Genomic DNA, 21,383 nt, shown 5'->3' with positions numbered 1-21,383 from the left:
TGAACCCCTGCTACTCGGAGATGACTTGATGGATCGGTTGATCCCACTGATGGATTGGAAGACCAACCAAGTATGGTCACAGGCAACTGTGCCGTCTCCACTGACCATACTGTCGTCTCCTACCGCTGACTGCGACACAGTCATCCACAAAGAGCATCTATCAAAAGAACCCCTTTCGAAAAAGATGTCTCGACACTTCTCTGTGAAGCATCTGACCCAAGGAGATATTACGATATCTCGTCACATTCAATCAGCAAACCTGATTAACCAGTCCTTTCATGATTTCAAGCCAGCAGTCTCTATGAATGAGCCACTTCCCTCCTCCTTGGAGTCATGCGATACAGTAGCTGAGATTAACTTATCTTGTCCTACGGACACTTCCGCAAGCACTGCGGCCGTCTCAGGAATAAAAGCATCGAAGTGCAGAGTGTACTCTGCTTCCGATGTTACATTTTCCACTTTGAGGGGGACTGAAACCCCTTACAATGAAACTAACGGTGTCAGTCCCGCAACTGACCCGATGACTCCCACTGGTGAAACGCTGTGCCATATCGCAGAAAGGTATCCTCGTCTCAGTTCACAGGTACTGGAACGGTCGCCACACGCGGACGCTGTGGTGACTGACAGGCCACGACAGCCACTGAGCGTTTTCAAGCACAAACACCAGGAGACTTGGTTGAATGGTTACAGCCAATCTACTAACTAAACGGCTGCTGACAACTCGTACAAAGTGTCCAACCTTTTCGTTTGTGCCTCTGACACCAACGGGGTCCCAAGACAAAAAGGGGGGGAATACTAGCCTAGACCCATGATGAGCCTCGTCGAGGCCGGTGGGGGGGTCGAGACTATGTGCAACACTGTCCTCTCCAGAGCAGGAAACAAATCTAGTTGTAAACTTCCCCATGAGAACAGAGTGGAGAGAACAAGCCCCTCGACGGGGATAACCTTAGAACACATCTGAGACATCACTGAGGTGTACCACACTGGTCGTAAAAGATCCCACCTCCAAAACAAATGTCAACAATAATCATTCCTTGCCATGTGTAGTTTCAACTACAATGCAACTAGTAAAATGCTCTAATCATGTATTCCGGTTGGATAACATTTCAGAATAAATCGGTAGGATAACTGGTCCCCTTGAGTACCAGTAACAATGCCAGCAACAGTCAGTCCAGACAATCAGTAAGAAGGTTAGAGACCTAACAATTCAAATTGCCCTTGACAACAGAGACAGAGGAGTTAGTAGTCACTCAGATTGCAACACGTGGAAGGGAATCTCCCAAAACACTCTTCTGATGGTAACACACATGCCACTAATAAATAGAACCCTCCATTCAGGAGGGAAGTTATTAGAAGTCATGAACCATGATCACACCGCATACGACTGGTTCAGTGCTTATAGAGTACTTCCGTCATGAGGTTAGCTCCTCCGGGGATAACATATGTAGCTATGAAATAGACTCCTTCATACCTATCGCCACTACAATGGTGTAAGACACCGCGACCTGCAGCAAAACCACTACAGGTTCCCTCGACACCAATTCTTACTGACCTCCAGGCATTGACATGAAAATGATCGGATTACGTCAGACTAATTCTGAACAGGTTGCAGCCTACCAGGATACATGGTTTTCTTTCCCTTGGCATGTGCCCTTATGTAAGCATAAACACACATGTACAACAAAACATTTAATGAGGATTTATGCTAGGATCACTTAAGGGTCCGAGAAAAACACCAGCCTTGGTAAAGTAGAACATTTACCCTGAGGCCTTTGATTCTACAGCTACCGTACTCACCAGTTTCTCCCCAGAAGTCCATAGGTTATCCCTGTAGACTGTCCGAAGCTAGTGCCTTACAAAGTGTAGACTTATCATGTAGTTATCAACTTAGGATAGTGCCTAAGCAACACACCACGAAGTGGGAAAACCCTAGACATGACATTAGAGACAATGTCATGATAGAGTCATTTAGCCAAGACCATGGACGTACCATTGAAGTCGAACGTTTACATACACTTAGGTTGGAGTCATTAAAACTTGTTTTTCCTTGTTAACAAACTATAGTTTTGGCAAGTCGGTTAGGACATCTACTTTGTGCGTGACACAAGTAATTTTTCCAACAATTGTTTACAGACAGATTATTTCACTTATAATTCACTGTATCACAATTCCAGTGGGTCAGAAGTTTACATACACTAAGTTGACTGTGCCTTTAAACAGCTTGGAAAATTCCAGTAAATTATATCATGGCTTTAGAAGCTTCTGATAGGCTAATTTACATCATTTGAGTCAATTGGAGGTGTACCTGTGGATGTATTTCAAGGCCTACCTTCAAACTCAGTGCCTCTTTGCTTGACATCATGGTAAAAATCAAAAGAAATCAGCCAAGACCTCAGAAAAATAATTGTAGGCCTCCACAAGTCTGGTTCATCCTTGGGAGCAATTTTCAAACGCCTGAAGGTACCACGTTCATCTGTACAAACAATAGAACGCAAGTATAAACACCATGGGACCATGCAGCCGTCATATCGCTCAGGAAGGAGACGCGTTCTGTCTCCTAGAGATGAATGAACTTTGGTGCGAAAAGTGCAAATCAATCCCAGAACAACAGCAAAGAACCTTGTGAAGATGCTGGTGGAAACAGGTACAAAAGTATCTATATCCACAGTAAAACAAGTCCTATATCGACATAACCTGAAAGGCCGCTCAGCAAGGAAGAAGCCACTGCTCCAAAACCACCATAAAAAATCCAGACTACGGTTTGCAACTGCACATGAGGACAAAGATCGTACTTTTTGGAGAAATGTCCTCTGGTCTGATGAAACAAAAATATAACTGTTTGGCCATAATGACCATCGTTATGTTTGGAGGAAAAAGGGGGTTGCTTGCAAGCCGAAGAACACCATCCCAACCGTGAAGCACGGGGGTGGCAGCATCACGCTGTGGGGGTGCTTTGCTGCAGGAGGGACTGGTGCACTTCACAAAATAGATGGCATCATGAGGAAGGAAAATTATGTGGATATATTGAAGCAACATCTCAAGACATTAGTCAGGAAGTTAAAGTTTGGTCGCAAATGGGTCTTCCAAATGGACAATGACCCCAAGCATACTTCCAAAGTTGTGGCAAAATGGCTTAAGGACAACAAAGTCAAGGTATTGGAGCCCTGACCTCAATCCTATAGAAAATAATAATAAATAATAATAATAATAACATGCCATTTAGCAGACGCTTTTATCCAAAGCGACTTACAGTCATGTGTGCATACATTTTTGTGTATGGGTGGTCCCGGGGATCGAACCCACTACCCTGGCGTTACAAGCGCCGTGCTCTACCAGCTGAGCTACAGAGGACCACAAATGTGTGGGCAGAACTGAAAAAGCGTGTGCGAGCAAGGAGGCCTACAAACCTGACTCTGTTACACCTGCTCTGTCAGGAGGAATGGGCCAAAATTCACCCAACTTATTGTGGGAAGCTTGTGGAAGGCTACCCGAAACGTTTGACCCAAGTTAAACAATTTAAAGGCAATGCTACCAAATACTAATTGAGTGTATGTAAACTTCTGACCCACTGGGAATGTGATGAAAGAAATAAAAGCTGAAATAAATCATTCTCTCTACTATTATTCTGACATTTCACATTCTAAAAATAAAGTGGTGATCCTAACTGACCTAAGACAGGGAATTTGTACTAGGATTAAACGTCAGGAATTGTATTGTATTTGGCTAAGGTGTATGTAAACTTCCGACTTCAATTGTATATAGAATACAGTCCAATTAGATGATTAAGGTGTGGTAACTATATTTTGTATCTCTTTTGTTTAAACTTTTATTCATTTTGTTTCATTTTCTCTGACACGAAGTGATAGAGCCATAAACAAGTTCCCCATACAACCATCAGTTAGTGCCATAACGCCGCTCATTTGGGAAATAAATGTAATTGTGTATTTTGTGAGTGTGTGTGTGCGTTGTTAACATCTGCCTAAGTTACTGCCCAGATCTACCAGCCTGGACGACAGGTCCAGAACGGCAATGCCCAACCAGGACGCCCGCTGCCCATTCTTGTGTTGGACTGCTCCGTTGGAAGAAAGCCTACCAGGGTAAACCACCAGAGGGGGACCGCAACGGCGATCCCCAACCAGGACATCCCCTGGCCATTCTTGTGGTGGCCTGCAGCTTGCAGAGATCCTCCCAAGGTAAACCACCAGAGGGGGACCACAACGGCGATCCCGAACCAGGACATCCCCTGGCCATTCTTGTGGTGGCCTGCAGCTTGCAGAGATCCTCCCAAGGTAAACCACCAGAGGGGGACCACAATGATGATCCACAACCAGGACATCCAGTGGTCATTTTTATGGTGGGTTGCAACTTGCATAATAATACCAAGATTGAACCACCAGAGGGGGACTGTCATGACTTGCCCTCATAGGCTGAGGATCAAAGATGCCGGCTAGGCAAAGGTTTGAACACCCCCTTTCCTGGGGCCAGTTTTATGACTGGTCGTAAATTCCTTGCAGAAACTTTATTTTCCGTGCCATGCAGTATTGGGAGAGGGAATTTCCCTGTGAGACAAAGGAAGTCTTCCCGCCAAGACTCTAACATCCAAAAGTGGATAATGAAACAATATTCCTACTTAAAAGAATGTGGGAAATGGTCGTTGGGGACTTGAAGAACAAGCATGTCAAATTCGTTACTATGTTGTGATGTCATTAAAGACGGTGGAACAACATAACTGTATCTCTGGGGGTGTACACTTCCCAGTTATGAGGTTTGCATCTAATTGTTGTATAAAACGAATGATTAAGTATAATAATACCTTTGTGAAGATAATAATGTGATTTTAGCATTCTAGATGAGATGATTGTTTTCCATATTGATTTGTTCTCAGTCAGTGGCCATGCCCAGAAGAGCACAAACATGATGGAACGCCCCTTTTACCCCAAGTGCAAAAAAGCCTTGAAAAACTAATTAACACCAGACCAGCAGATGTGAAGCGTGAGCTAAACGTTGCAAATGGTTGAATCAATTTGTTTTTCAAGGCTAAACGTTACAAAATGGTTTAAAACTACAACTCCATTACCAAAGGAAGACCAAGCATACTATGGTATAAGCCGGATGTTGCAAATGGTTGAATTTCTACAAGACCAAGAAGCGTGAGGCTGAAGCTACACGTTACAAAATGGTTAGACCAGAAAGACCAGAAAACGTGAGACGTTAGTCCACACGTTTGAAATGGCGAAACTCTGAAACTCTCAACCTGGCATGTATAGTCGTCTAGAGAACTTTCACTAAAGACACGAATTGGCAACTGACAACAGCAGACAACTGCTGGTACATCTGAAGTATTCATTCTAACCACAACTACGACCAGAAACTCTACCAATGACATTGGGATCTCTGGTGGGCAAACCAGAGTCCTACATCATCAACTCAACTATCGAGGACAGCTACACATAATACATGTTACATTTCTAATCCGAATGAGCGTTTAGTGGGGTTTTAAGCATTTGTATTTCCGTGAACGTAGTTTCCAAAGTAACCACGATAGTTTGAATCTCTGTCTCTCCCTTCCACTCTGACCCTCCTTCTACCCAAGCATTCATGCTATTGTTAGTCCAGTCCACTAGGGACCTGTTTTCATTGTATTATGTTAGTAATTAATAACCTATGTGTGTGTGTGTGTGTGTGTTTGTATTGTGTTATTATTTAGTTAGTTAGTAAATAAATAATTAAGCAATTTTGTGTATTGCTGATTCATCAATAAGGTTAGGGTTCTTGCAGGTTCAAGGATTATGCAACGTTCAGAATGAGACTGATAAGAGGTAATTATTTGATAAGTGACTGTTATCGATATATAACATATATATCTTCTAAGAGTTTAATTCGGGAGATGGTAACTCGTTAAACAACTTCTTCCATGGTGCCCCAAATTCCTAATGAGTTAATTGTTACATGATTAATTTAATCAAGTGACAATTAAACATAGTTAGGTGATTCAATAAATAGCAGTCATACATTAAAGTAAGTCACGTCACGACACAGGTTTGACTTGTAGAGACATTGACAAGGAACACTTACAGTATGTTGCTGTGGTGTTATTCTGACTGTGTACTGTCTGAGGTGGTATAGAGGTGTGGCCGAGTACTACTACATTATGTATATCCCTTGCCATGTAATTTGTAGGTACCAGACAGGGAAAGTAATGGGCATCACAGTGAAACTGCCAGGATTAACTCTACATTGCAGCTGATGGGTCTGGACCATTCTGAATAATGGTCAGCCTCAGGAGCCAAATGGCTGTCTGTCAATCTTTGATCAATTAAAACAAGTGTAAAGACGATCGAGTGCTCCAGTGTCATTAAGTTGAGGACAAGTCTTCAAAGTGACCTAGGGTTCTTTCTACTAATTGCAGTCCTTGCTACAGTGCCTTCGGAAAGTATTCAGACCCTTTGACTTTTTCCACATTTTGTTACATTACAGCCTTATTCTAAAATAGATTAAATAAATAAAAATCCTCAGCAATCTACACACAATACCACATAATGACAGAGCGAAAACAGGTTTTTAGACTTTTTTGCAAATTTATAAAAGAAATAAAAACAGAAATACCTTATTTACATAAGTATTCAGAGCCTTTGCTATGAGACTCAAAATTGAGCTCAGGTACATCCTGTTTCCATTGATCATCCATGAGATGTTTCTACAACTTCTTTGGAGCCCACCTGTGGTAAATTCAATTGATTGGATATGATTTAGAAAGGCACACACCTGTCTATATAAGGTCCCACAGTTGACAGTGCATGTCAGAGCAAAAAACAAGCCATGAGGTCGAAGGAATTGTCCGTAAAGCTCTGAGACAGGATTTTGTCGAAGCACAGATCTGGGAAAGGTTACCAAAAAATGTCTGCAGCATTGAAAGTCCCCAAGAACACAGTGGCCTCCATCATTCTTAAATGGAAGAAGTTTGGAATCACCAAGACACTTCCTAGAGCTGGCCGCCTGGCCAAACTGAGCAATTGGGGGAGAAGGGCCTTGGTCAGGGAAGTGACCAAGAACCCAATGGTCACTCTGACAGAGCTCTAGAGTTCCTCTGTGGAGATGGGAGGACCTTCCAGAAGGACAAACATCTCTGCAGCACTCCACCAATCAGGCCTTTATGGTACAGTGGCGAGACGGAAGCCACTCCTCAGTAAAAGGCACATGACAGCCCGCTTGGAGTTTGCCAAAAGGCACCTAAAGACTCTCAAACCATGAGAAACAAGATTCTCTGGTCTGATGAAACCAGGATTGAACTCTTTGGCCTGAATGCCAAGGGTCACGTCTGGAGGAAACCTGGCACCATCCCTATGGTGAAGCATGGTGGTGGCAGCATCATGCTGTGGGGATGTTTTTCAGTGGCAGGGACTGTGAGACTAGTCAGGATCAAGGCAAAGATAAATGGAGCAAAGTACAGAGAGATCCTTGATGAAAACCTGCTCCAGAGCGCTCAGGACCTCAGACTGGGGTGAAGGTTCACCTTCGAACAGGACAATGACCCTAAGCACACAGCCAAGATAGCACAGGAGTGGCTTCGGGACAAGTCTCTGAATGTCTTTGAGTGGCCCAGCCAGAGTACGGACTTGAACCCAATCGAACATCCCTGGAGAGACCTGAAAACAGCTGTGCAGCGACGCTCCCCATCCAACCTGACAGAGCTTGAGAGGATCTGCAGAGAAGAATCTGAAAAACTCCCCAAATACAGGTGTGCCAAGCTTGTAGCGTCATACCCAAGAAGACTCAAGGCTGTAATCGCTGCCAAAGGTGCTTCAACAAAGTACTGAGTAAAGGGTCTGAATACTTATGTAAATGTGATATTTCAGTTCTTAAGTTTTTATAAATTAGCAAACATTTCTAAAAACCTGTTTTTGCTTTGTCATTATGGGGTATTGCGTGTAGATTGAGGAGGGAAAAAAACCATTGAATCAATTTTAGAATAAGGCTGTAACCTAACAAAATGTGGAAAAAGTCAAGGGGTCTGAATACTTTCCGAAGGCACTGTATATGGACACCTTCTTGCCACTTTATGAGTTGCTGGACAGAGGCACACAGTTTTTCCTTTTTTGTTTGGTCCGGTGACTCACATTTTGTTTGGAGGGATTCTAAGTTTAATTCAAGCATACCTCTAACTTTATTATATTGATGTCAGAAGTAGGATGGTGACTGATGACCAGCTCAATGAACAATGACAACTACATCGTCCGTCGTTCCAGACAACATTTATTAATTCAAAGAGAAACGTCCTGAACAAACACAGTAATTTGAATACACTGATTGAAATATGTGAATGTTGATGAATACGATTTATGATGATTGACTGGGTCATTATAATGCATTCTTTACCGGACTATATAAATAGCCACAATCAAAGCGATCAGTTTGGCAAAAGCCTGAACACTATTTTCAACTTCTGCTGTATTTGTGGCTGGTGTGTTGGGCTACAAATATAAAGATGGCGTCGTACTGCATGGCCGTCGCTTTGCAAGCTCCGACCCAATTTTTGTATTTTGTGATTCTTTTGTCGTTTATTTTTACTTTATTTTCTTTAAATGTATCTGCTATAATTTCTTACAACCGACAATAACTTTTGAACATCAGATTGGCAGTTACTTACCTAAATTCCGGCTTCAACTTCGACTTCGACTCATCTGCCCTGGGCTCTTTCTGTAATTCCGACCCAATTTTCAGGCTACCCAAGAGGAAACACCGATGTTACAGAGGCAAGAGAGGGGGGATCCTGGCGAGATTAAGGCGAAGGGAGAACCGACCACCTCTTCCCTCCATTCTATTGGCCAATCAGTCACATGATAATAAGATGGATGACCTCTGATCACGGATTTGCTACCAACGGGACTCTCGAAACTGCAATATTCTCTGCTTTTCTGAAACATGGCTCTCGGACAAGACACTCCCCCGGCTATCCAACTCAATGGATTCTACATTCATTGTGCCGACAGGGCAGTGGATTCGGGGAAATCGAGGGGGGGAGGGGTTTGCCTCTTCATCAACAACAACTGGTGTGCTGACTTGAGCGCGGTGGAAGTGTTGACCCATTGTTCACCCATTTTGGAATACCTGATGGTCAAATGCAGACCCTTTTACCTCCCGAGGGAGTTTTCAGCTGTTATCGTGAATGTTGTATACGTTCCACCACAGGACAAGAAAAATAACAAGCTGGCACGTAACGAATTATACGAGGCTATAACCAAGCAGGAAAACTTACATCAAGAGGCTGCTTTTCTGGTTGCCGGCGATTTTAATTCTGAGTCATTAAGACACGTGATGCCCAACTTCCATCAACACGTATCCCTCGACACTAGAGGCGATAAAGACCACTGTTATTCTACCCACAAGCAAGCATACATGGATCTCCCTAGTCCACCATTCAGCATATCAGATCATGACTATGTACACCTGCTTCCTGTTTACAAGCAGAAGCTCAAACAGGAATTACCCATGACTCGCTCCGTTAAGAAATGGTCACCAGAATCAGAGACTATGCTACAAGACTGCTTTGTAAGCGCTGATTGGAATATGTTTCTGGACTCCGCCTACCACATTGACGAGCTAACCACCCTCGTCACCAGCTTCATTAGGAAATGCATCGGGATGTTGTCCCCACAGTTAGGGTTCCCTGCTTCCCCAATCAAAAGCCCTGGATTAATACTGAGGTTGGTGCTAAACTAAAGGAAAGGGCTACCGCACACAGAGCTATCGCAGACAACTCTGAGGCTGCGGCTAAGGACAGGAACAAGTACAAGAAGTCCCGTCATGACCTCTGCAGAGTCATCAAACGAGCAAAAGGACAATATAGGAATAAGGTGGAATCATACTACACAGGCTCCGACACCCGCCACATGTGGCAGGGGCTACAGTCCATTACGGATTACAAAGGAAGACCCAGCCGTGATCTGCCCAACGATGCCTCTCTACCAGACGAAGTCAATGTATTTTATGCATGTTTTGACAATAACAACATCGTGCCAGGTGTGAGGGCCACCACCGACCCAGAAGATTGGGTGATCTTGCTCTCAGAAGCCGACGGGAGTAAAGTCTTTAATAAGGTCAATACCACGGGGCCCGATGGTATTCCAGGGTCCGTTCTCAGAGCATGTGCAGAACAGCTGGCAGATATTTCACTGTCATTTTCAACCTCTCCTTGTTCCAGTCTGTAATCCCCAAATGTTTTAAGATGACTACAATAATTCCTGTTCCCAAGAACTCTAAGGCTTCATGTCACAATGAATACCACCCTGTAGCACTCACATCTGTAATAATGAAGGGTTTTGAGAGGCTGGTTATGGCACACATCAACTTCATCATCCCAGACACCCTAGACCCACCCTAATTTGCATACCACCCCAACAGATCCATAGACAACACAATCTCATTTGCACTCCACACTGCCCTCACCCACCTAGATAAGAGGAATACCTATGTTAGAATGCTGTTCATTGACTACAGCTCAGGGTTCAACACCATTGTCCCCTCCAAGCTCATCACCAAGCTTCGGACCCTGGGACTGAACACCTCCTTCTGCAACTGGATCCTGGACTTCCTGACGGGCCGACTCGAGGTGGTGAGGGTAGGCAACATCCCCTCCGCCACGCTGACCCTCAACACGGGGGCCCCACAGGGGTGTGTGCTTAGTCCCCTCCTCAACTCCCTGTTCACCCACGACTCCAACACCATCATCAAGTTTGCAGATGACACGACGGTGGTAAGCCTGATCACTGGCGACGATGAGACAGCCTACAGGGAGAAGTCCTGGCAGTGTGGGACCAGAACAAAAACCTCTCCCTCAACGTCAGTAAGACCAAGGAGCTGATCGTGGACTACAGGAAACGGGGGGGGCAAGCACGCCCCCCTCCACATCGACGGGGTGGCAGTGGAGCAGGTCGACAGCTTCAAGTTCCTCGTTGTCCAAATCAATAAGAAATGGTCCACACACACACAGTCGTGTAGAAGATGCAACAGCGCCTCTTCCCCCTCAGGAGGTTGAAAAGGTTTGGCATGGGCCCTCAAATCCTCCAAAAGTTATACAGCTGTACCATTGAGATCATCTTGACTGGCTGCATCACTGCTTGGTATGGCAATAGCATTGTCCTCGATCACATGGCGCAACAGAGGGTGGTGCGGACAGCCCAGTACATCACTGGGGCCAAGCTCCCTGCCATCCAAGACCCCTATATCAGGCGGTGTGAAAGGAAGGCCCGGAAAATTGTTAAAGACTCCAACCACCCAAGACATAGACTGTTCTCTTTGCTTCCGCACGGCAAGCTGTACCGGTGAATCATGTCTGACACGAACAGGCTCCTGAACAGCTTCTATCCCCATGCCATAAGTCTGCTAAATAGCTAACTAAATAGCTAACAAAATGGCACATGGACTATCTGAGTTGACCTTTGTATTTTATTCTTATTTTTGCACTGTCTCTATGCACACTCACAGGGCCCTACACACTATGCACAATTATAGTCCAACACACATACAAACACTCACTCCATCATTTGCTCACATACACATAATATGCACATACAATCCTCATATACACTGCTGCTACTCTGTTTATCATATATCCTGATGCCTATTCACCTTACCCCTATGCATATCTACCCCTATCGATCCAGTATCCTTGCACATTGTAAATATGGTACTGGAACTGACCCTGTATATAGTATGCTTACTTACTTTATCGTGTTCTTCTTATTTTTATATCTTGTGTGTTTTTGTTCTACCTTGTTATTTTTAGTATTACATTGTTATTGATTACTGCATTGTTGGGGTTAAGCTTGCAAGAAAGGCATTTCACTGTCCTTGTGCATGCGACATTAATGCTTGAAAAACTTGAAACCAACTAAGTAACAATACAATAAGAGCATGCCTCTCATGGCAGAATGCAGTTAAATGTGTTACCAGACTTCTGGTACACACCTTTGTGATAATTTGTCTTGGACGAGCGGCCAGTGATTTTTCCAATGACATCACAATTAACTGGACTAGGAGCATGATGAGCTCTATCTGTATCAGTAAAAAAGAATGGCCAGGAAAACAAGTCATAAAAGCAGTGTAAAACTGTAAAAGGACCAGGCAGAACACTTTTTCCAGTCTAGTCGTGTAAGTATAAGAGCAGGACAAGACCTACAAAATGATGTCATCGAGCTATGGTCATTACTATATCTATAACCATAGATCACCCTTTCTCATGTTTTCGCATGCCTTTGGGAGTTGATTTAAGTGCTTCAATTTCAGTCACAAAGTCTTGGTATGAAAGATTACAACATATTTGATAGAACCAGCAATTAAATATATAGCTCCTTTGTTAGCAATAGCAAGAGAAGACACATACATGAGTTTCCTAGACATGGAATAAGCTAAATTAAAATGACCACAGTAGAAAGTTATTTTTGGATAGGTATCATGAATCCAATTCTGCATCCAACACTGCATGCAATTCTTAACTTTGTGTGAATTGCAATTTCATGAAAACACATGAAATACTATCCATATTGCTCCTAAATAGTACATTGGTTTAAACATTTAAAAAACGGAGAGTTGCCTGCCTAAAATAGGCAATTGAGCTGAAGTGAGAGTTGTGGTGTTGAGTTGATGTTGCTTTAAAACGAATAATAGGCCTAGCCTACAGTAAAATTTTCATATTGTCTAATTATTAAGGATTGTCACTATTCTATTTGTTATAGAATTGTTATAAAAGTCAACTAAAACCATTGTAGCCTGTTTAACTTTTTGTCTCATCCAGTCAGCGCTTTCTGAACCAATTACCTGCTATATTTAGAAATAGAAGCGCGCTATTATGATCCCTGGAGATCCCTTTTTAAAAAATAACTCCCCTGACCGACTGTCAGTCGGTTGAACCCTATATTGGAAAGTGACAGAAAACTAGAAAATTAGATAACGGCTATTACAGCATTACAGTTTGGAGAGACTGGATTTGCTAAACAACGCCGCACACTGAGTGCAAAATGCGCTGGGTAATATTTCCTCTCTTTAGAATTGACTAAGGTTACAAGATAAAGAACAAATATTATAGTGACTGACGAATTTCGCTTACCATGACTGAGGACGTTCAGAAGTATTCCAAGGACAATCATCATGCACGGCATCAGGTAAGAGAGGTCGGGGAGTTGGGGACTTCGGAGGCACTTTGTCCTCGCGCTCATTGACCCGCATGCAACATCCAGCCACACCGCGTATGTCCCAGGATCGACTGAGATGATAAGGTAGCCTAGGCGAAAGTCGCAAATGTGTGACAATACCCAAACCTGGACTCGCAGGGATGCAACGTTTGCAGTTGTCGCGTTTTTTCAAAGAGAAGACTTGCAGTAAAATAAATTACATTTATATTTTGATTAGACTAGTGGTCAAGAATAGGTTACCCCAAATACCGTGCATCACACACTGTAAGCGTTCCGCGGTCTTTTCAGAAAAATGGCCCTCCAAAGTTTCCAGAAAGCTTAAACGACACAGAGACAGAATTTGGTAAGAATAATTCTCAATTGCACTTATGTCGCCTTGCGTCGTCGGTCCTCAATTGACCTTGTAAGACTTGAAAATAGAATAGTCAGACTGCATGGTGCAGCTCAAACACAGAGCTGTGTTGTGATTGGCCCCGGAGTAGCTTAATACACAGACAGAAAAAGTCCGTGTACAACATAACCAAACCCCACAGTGATGCCTCGCGCCTCTCTCTGTGTGTGTGTGTTTACTTAAAAGAATGCTACACATTTTGTTTACAACTGTAATTACACTAGAGGAAAACAGATGTACACACATCTACACCCGCAATAACATCTGCTAAATATGTGTATGCGACCGATACAATTGTATTTTATTTGATGTACCTCCATTCTTGAGAGAGGATAGAGTAGGCTACATATGTGCTTCAGCATGATGAGCTGGAGTGACTACATTTTTTTATTTCATCCGACCATAGGTCTCAGTTGTGCATGCATATTATGTACAGTACGTTTGGGGAAAATATAAAACAATATGACAAGTCACAAACCAGCATCTGAAAAACGAATTGGCAGAAAATACATGATTACCACACCTCAAGTGTAGACCTATACCTCTCACACACATCACCTCTACACAGAGTCATAAACTTACTGAAGAACTTGATTATCATACATCTCAAATACTTCCAGCCTGAGCAACAACAGCATTATCCCACCACTGCCACCAGAAGGGGCATCATGCACCCCAAAAATCTGAGGGGGCAAAAAGTACGTGAGGATCTTTTTATTTTATTTATTTTATCTTTATTTAACTAGGCAAGTCAGTTAAAAACAAATTTAAAAACAACCTGGTCTCAGAGCATTTCGTATTATTCTGTCCGTAAATCAGAGAATATCAATTTAGTATGATATGCTACGTTTCATATGGTATTTATTAATTTGTGGATGTCCATCATCCATTTCATATGATATGTTACGAATTACAATTCATATGATATGTGCCCCCCATTGGCATGACGCCGCTGGCCACCAGTGATCCTCCTGTGCCATACAGTGCCCGACATCTTGGCAGAGGCCTTAGTAAACACTTACAGTACCTTCAGAAAGTATTCATACCCCTTAACTTATTCCGCATTTTGTTGTGTTACAGCCTGAATTCAAAATGAATTAAATAGATTTTGTTCCTCACCCATCAACACACAATACCCCATAATGACAATGTGAAAACATGTTTTTAGAAATCTTTGCAAATTTATTGAAAATGAAATACAGAAATATCTCATTTACATAAGTATTCACACCCCTGAGTCAATACATGTTAGAATCACCTTTGTCAGTGATTACAGCTCTGAGTCTTTCTGGGTAAGTCTCTAAGAGCTTGTATGTACAGTTGAAGTCGGAGGTTTACATACACCTTAGCCAAATACATTTAAACTCAGTTTTTCACAATTCATGACATTTAATCCTAGTAAAAATGCCCTGTCTTAGGTCAGTTACGATCACCACTTTATTTTAAGAATGTGAAATGTCAGAATAATAGTAGAGAGAATGATTTATTTCAGCTTTTATTTCTTTCATCACATTCCCAGTGGGTCAGAAGTTTACATACACTCAATTAGTATTTGGTAGCATTGCCTTTAAATTGTTTAACTTGGGTCAAACGTTTCGGGTAGCCTTCCACAAGCTTCCCACAATAAGTTGGGTGAATTTTGGCCCATTCCTCCTGACAGAGCTGGTGTAACTGAGTCAGGTTTGTAGGCCTCCTTGCTCGCACACGCTTTTTCAGTTCTGCCCACAAATGTTCTATAGGATTGAGGTCAGGGCTTTGTGATGGCCACTCCAATACCTTGACTTTGTTGTCCTTAAGCCATTTTGCCACAACTTTGGAAGTATGCTTGGGGTCATTGTCCATTTGGAAGACCATTTGCGACCAAGCTTTAACTTCCTGACTGATGTCTTGAGATGTTGCTTCAATATATCCACATAATTTTCCTTCCTCATGATGCCATCTATTTTGTGACGTGCACCAGTCCCTCCTGCAGCAAAGCACCCCCACAGCATGATGCTGCCACCCTCGTGCTTCACGGTTGGGATGGTGTTCTTCGGCTTGCAAGCAACCCCCTTTTTCCTCCAAACATAACGATGGTCATTATGGCCAAACAGTTCTATTTTTGTTTCAGAGGACATTTCTCCAAAAAGTACGATCTTTGTCCCCATGTGCAGTTGCAAACCGTAGTCTGGCTTTTTTATGGTGGTTTTGGAGCAGTGGCTTCTTCCTTGCTGAGCGGCCTTTCAGGTTATGTCGATATAGGACTCGTTTTACTATGGATATAGATACTTTTGTACCTGTTTCCTCCAGCATCTTCACAAGGTCCTTTGCTGTTGTTCTGGGATTGATTTGCACTTTTCGCACCAAAGTACGTTAATCTCTAGGAGATAGAACGCGTCTCCTTCCTGGGATGACGGCTGCGTGGTCCCATGGTGTTTATACTTGCATACTATTGTTTGTACAGATGAAAGGGTACCTTCAGGCATTTGGAAATTGCTCCCAAGGATGAACCAGACTTGTGGAGGTCTACAATTTTTTTCTGAGGTCTTGGCTGATTTCTTTTGATTTTCCCATGATGTCAAGCAAAGAGGCACTGAGTTTGAAGGTAGGCCTTGAAATACATCCACAGGTACACCTCCAATTGACTCAAATGATGTCAATTAGCCTATCAGAAGCTAAAGCCATGACATCATTTTCTGGAATTTTCCAAGCTGTTTAAAGGCACAGTCAACTTAGTGTATGTAAACTTCTGACCCACTGGAATTGTGATACAGTGAATTATAAGTGAAATAATCTGTCTGTAAACAATTGTTGGAAAAATGACTTGTGTCATGCACAAAGTAGATGTCCTAACCGACTTGCCAAAACTATAGCTTGTTAACAAGAAATATGTGGAGTGGTTGAAAAACGAGTTTTAATGACTCCAACCTAAGTGTATGTAAACTTCCGACTTCAACTGTATAAGCTGGAAGTAGAAGCCTAAGTGTTGTTGTCCATTAGTTTACTCCAATTAGGTGAGGGGTGGCAGGGTTAGGGGAAACTAATCAAGGAACCTTACAGATATACTGTATATTTACAAAAACATATATGGGGGATTGGAAATAATGCAGACAATTACATTGATGAAATCTATCTGCTATATTAAAGTTGATCTACCCCCCCCCAAAAAAATATATATAAATATATATATATATTTTTTTGTCTCTAAGAGCGTTGCACACCTGGATTGTACAATATTTGCACATTATTCTTCTAAAAATTCTTGAAGCATTGTCAAGTTGGTTGTTGATCACCGCTAGACAGCCATTTTCAAGTCTTGCTATAGACTTTCAAGCAAATTTAAGTCAAAACTGTAACTAGGCCACTCAGGAACATTCAATGTCCTCTTGGTAAGCAACTCCAGTGTATATTTGTCCTTGTGTATTTGTCCTTGTGTTTTAGGTTATTGTCCTGCTAAAAGGTGAATTTGTCTCCCAGTGTCTGTTGGAAAGCAGACTGAACCAGGCTTTCCTCTAGGATTTAGCTTGTGCTTAGCTCTAGTCCTTGCCAGTGACAAGCATACCCATAACATAATGCAGCCACCACTATGCTTGAAAATATGAAGAGTGGTACTCAGTGATGTGTTGTGTTGGATTTGCCCCAAACATAACGCTTTGTATTCAGGACATAAAGTTAATTTCTTTGCCCCATTTTTTGCAGTTTTACTTTAGTGCCTTATTGCAAACAGGATGCATGTTTTGGAATATTTGTATTCTGTATAAGCTTCCTTCTTTTCACTCTGTCATTTAGGTTAGTATTGTGGAGTAACTATGTTGTTGATCCATCCTCAGTCTTCTCCTATCACAGCCATTAAACTCTGTAACTGTTTTAAAATCACCATTGCCCTCATGGTGAAATCCCTGAGCGGTTTCCTTCCTTTCCGGCAACTGAGTTAGGAAGGATGCCTGGTCTTTGTGGTTGAATCTGTGTTTGCAATTCACTGCTCGACTGAGGGACCTTACAGATACTTGTATGTGTGCGGTACAGAGATGAGGTAGTCATTAAAAAAATCATGTTAAACACTATTATTGCACACAGAGTCCATGCAACTTCTAATGTGACTTGTTAAGCAAATTTTTACTCCTGAACTTATTTAGGCATGCCATAACAAAGGGGTTGAATTGACTCAAGACATTTCAGCTTTTCATTTTTAATTAATTTGTAAACATTTCTAAAAACACAATTCCACTTTGACATTATGGGGTATTGTGTGTCCAGTGACACAAAATCTCAATTTAATCAATTTTCAATTCTGGCTGAAACACAACAACATTTGTAAAAAGTCAAGGGGTGTGAATACTTTCTTTCTGAAATGTCATTTGACTTTGCAGAAAATAACTGGACTGCAAATTTTAGTCAGCTATTAGGTTGGATTTCCTCTCACTGTTAGCAGTTGGGCTTTTGCACCTGGGCTTCCTGCATATTGCGTTGACAGACAATAACTAATCTCTCCATCATCGCCACTCTAATAATGCCATTTATAAATAAGATGGAATTGATCATTTCACTTTCCCTCCCGTTACTGCTCCACTCTGGACTGCATGACCTGAGGAGCAGGGATTAAGGAACTCTCAAAATCCATTGGCTCAGTGGAACAGCCTGTATATTCCAAACATTACACTGCACCAGAAAGCATTATTAGACACATACAGTCATGGTAGCATACAGGATGATTTTTTTGAGCAAGTGGCTTTTGAAAACTGCAATTTGAGACCTCCACTTGGACATAGAGGTTGATATGATATCATGTGATCTCTTAATTCACCCCTATCTCCAACAATGCCCTTATCTCCCCACTCAACATGCCCCGTCCTCTCATGGCCTTGCCTGGGACTCTGGGTTGTTGCTGCCAGTGACTTTTGGATGCAGTCAGGGATATGAGTATGTAGGCTGCCCCATATGTTAAAAACCCATCAAAACTGTCTGCAAAAGGCCCTCCACTGCAACAGTCAGCCAGTACCACTTCCTTCCTCCTGGGAAAGGTCTGAAGTCTGAACCACGGCCATTCCCACCCTATCTGCTTTCAGTATAGTCGGATACCACTTTTTGGGGCCTGTGAAATCCCACAGTTGTTCCGCAATTACAGCTGCTGTGCAAAGAAGAGGGGGGCTTTTTAACAGCGAGGGGGATAGAGTTAACCCAGCTGTGTTGGGGGAGGAATCACAGCTGCAAACTAGACACACCTGTTGCAGGGATAAGGACTAAGGATATTCACAAGGACAAGCCAAATAAAAAATACTTCTAAAGATTTTTCTCCTTAATGTTTTGGTTTTACTGTCCATGGACCATATGATACCCATTGAAATAATATAATTAAAATAAGAGTTACGTTTGTTTGTGTGTTTTTTTATTATAAATGTCATACTTAATGCATTAATTCATGTGCAGGTCCCTGATATAATCAAAACATTAAAAACTATTCAACCTAAACTGCAAGGTCATTCACTCTGGTTAAAAAACTGTGGTATTCAGAAGAGCTGAAATGAAGTCATGATTTCCATTAATAATAAAAACATACATTCATGATTGACACTGGAAATAATGCCACCATTTTCTGCTCTGCAATGTGGAAATTACATTAAAGCAATTTGAAAAGCTGAAAAATGAAAGCCATTAACCTGCGACCTCTACTGTAATTAAAAGACACTACAGTGGAATGAATTGATTACACATCCTGTTCAACTGGCAGGCAGTAATAAATATGAGTGGACAGTGTTTGTTATTAAAATTCACGGCCATCCAAACAAAATGGACAAAGGCAGCAGTGAACATCGCCATAGTGCATAGTTTCCATGGCAGCATGTGAAAAAGGCTTCCATTTGGAAAGCTAACAAACACAACAAAAGGGCAGTTTGTTATCACATAGTCAAGTAGGTTCTTGTGACTGTAGGATAATTAATCTGACAATCTCTAGGTCACCGTTTGGACTCAGCTGTCCCTCTGAGTGGCTGTTCTTCTCCTGGACTTCTTCCCCGACACGACTGGCTCAGTGTTTGAGTTTGACAAGAGTTTGGATGTGGTGGCATCTGTGGCGCTCCTAAGCAGAGGCTCGGCTGTGTGTGCAGCACAGCAGCAGCTCCTCCCTGTGGCCCTCGTGGTGCATGGGGCAGTAGGACTGGGGCTCACAGTGCTCCTGACAGACACAGAGGAGACCAGGGGAGTGAGAAATAAACTGATCACAGCCTAGCCCAACAGCCCAGAGTCTATGTGAGAGGGATAGAAGTCTCTGTAGCCACCCTTCAGGATGTAGAGCTCAGGGTAGTGCAGGGCTGGGTACTTGCTCATGCTGCGGTCCACACTGCGCAGGAGGCGACACCTACAGAATGAGAGAAACACGCTCTCATGAGGAGGGACTTAATCTCAAATGGAATACATGCAGAAAAAACACATTTCTGGTCAGGAGTATGAAGCAGATAATAAGCATTCTGCAGATTTGACACACACACACACACACACACACACACACACACACACACACAAACACGAAAACACACACAGGTCGACGTGATGAAAAGGTATGCATGTCTCACGTTCTGGGTACTCTTTCGGAGGAGAATTCACAGTGCAGCACCAACACAAGCCTCTTATCAGGAGAGTGGGCTTTTAGCCTCTGGGACTGTAGATGATCCACTGCCTCGTCTGTGTTGGGCATGCTTAGAGCCCCCTGCAGGTGATGAGAGGGATAACACTAACTCAGACGAACACACTCGGTTCACACTCCACATTGATATAAACAAAGATTGCACTGTCCAGGGAATTATTCTGTTGATCTATCACCTTAATGTATCCTCCCTGATACTCATATGGATAACAGCAGTCCACCACGGAAAAATACTCAACCAAGCAGCTGAACTTCCCTTCCAGAAGAGCACTCATCTGGGACAATGAGAGAATTAAGCATTTTTTGATATAATGTATCTTCCTGCAAATGTAACATGCACTATGTTAGGAACAGCACTACATCTCATTACACTTACTGTGTCAACTGTGATGTACTTCAAGCCTTGATGTCTCCCTGTCACAGTCGGTAGGGCATGCACCTAAAATGCAACGGTCATTTTAATTTACAGGACCATGTAATTGTGATTGTGAAACTGTTTACTATTGTTAACTAGTTGGAGTCTCAATATACTACCTTGCTGAAGTCTCCAATGAGTTCTGCATTGATACCATCCCCACCTAGCTGTTGTTCCACCTCACACAGAGAGTGTGTCCTCTTCTGCAGGTGCTGTTACTGAGAGTATGAATACTAGTCAGAAGAGAAACAACCCCCTAACTTCACAACACTCCTCATCTACCAATATACAGTGTAGCACTCCTGACCCACCCTTACCATCCTCTCATTGTTGACTCCAGCACCTTGGTCTCTCTCTCTCCCTGGCCCACCTCAGAGATGGCAGAGAAGGTGCAGTGTCGTTTATGTGGCCGGGTGTTGGCTGTGGAGGGGGAGGTGGAGGAGCGTTTCACCGGACGTGTCAACCACTCTGGCATGGAGGGGGAGCAGAAGAGACAGCGCCCCCCGACGACACACTGATACCTTGTGAAGGAATATGTCTTGTTACTCCTTGCACCGCAGCAATGTTCAAACCAACTGCAAGTGATGATGGAAGAAGAAGATACTAACAGAGGAGAGATCTACTTCCTGGTTCATGAGGGGTTCAGACAGCAACTGTGCCATGCTACATGACATGATGACAGTAATGGAAAACTGGGGTAAAAGGAGGGAGTCACGTAGGAAGACAGAAAAAAAGGAAGAAGATCTGGGGAAACATTATTCAAAGATG

At 42.7% G+C, this 21,383-nt stretch overlaps 2 protein-coding genes across 2 annotated transcripts in view; both read right to left on the bottom strand.

Annotated features, from left to right (window-relative positions):
* The window catches only part of LOC311142691 (GDNF family receptor alpha-4-like), a gene marked incomplete at both ends in the record, with an annotated part of 63,700 nt that extends 50,486 nt beyond the window's left edge, over positions 1-13,214 (bottom strand). The window contains one exon of the mRNA XM_084178345.1: positions 13,106-13,214. Coding sequence (XP_084034471.1) covers positions 13,106-13,214 — 109 coding nt within the window. The remainder of the gene's footprint in view (positions 1-13,105) is intronic.
* A 6,313-nt stretch (positions 13,215-19,527) lies between these two features.
* On the bottom strand, positions 19,528-21,090 carry LOC311143157 (M-phase inducer phosphatase 1-B-like; the record flags this gene model as incomplete). Its single annotated transcript, XM_084178947.1, has 7 exons — positions 19,528-19,732; positions 19,793-19,915; positions 20,130-20,263; positions 20,377-20,475; positions 20,577-20,639; positions 20,735-20,827; positions 20,986-21,090. The coding sequence occupies 7 exons, from the start codon at positions 21,088-21,090 to the stop codon at positions 19,528-19,530; spliced, it is 822 nt and encodes a 273-aa protein (XP_084035073.1).
* Between the last annotated feature and the right edge of the window lie 293 nt (positions 21,091-21,383).

This window comes from Coregonus lavaretus (assembly GCF_964263955.1).
Source record: "Coregonus lavaretus genome assembly, chromosome: 15".
Taxonomy (NCBI): Eukaryota; Metazoa; Chordata; class Actinopteri; order Salmoniformes; family Salmonidae; genus Coregonus; species Coregonus lavaretus.
The sequence above is the reverse complement of the archived record's forward strand: the minus strand, read 5'-3'. Positions and strand labels throughout refer to the sequence as shown.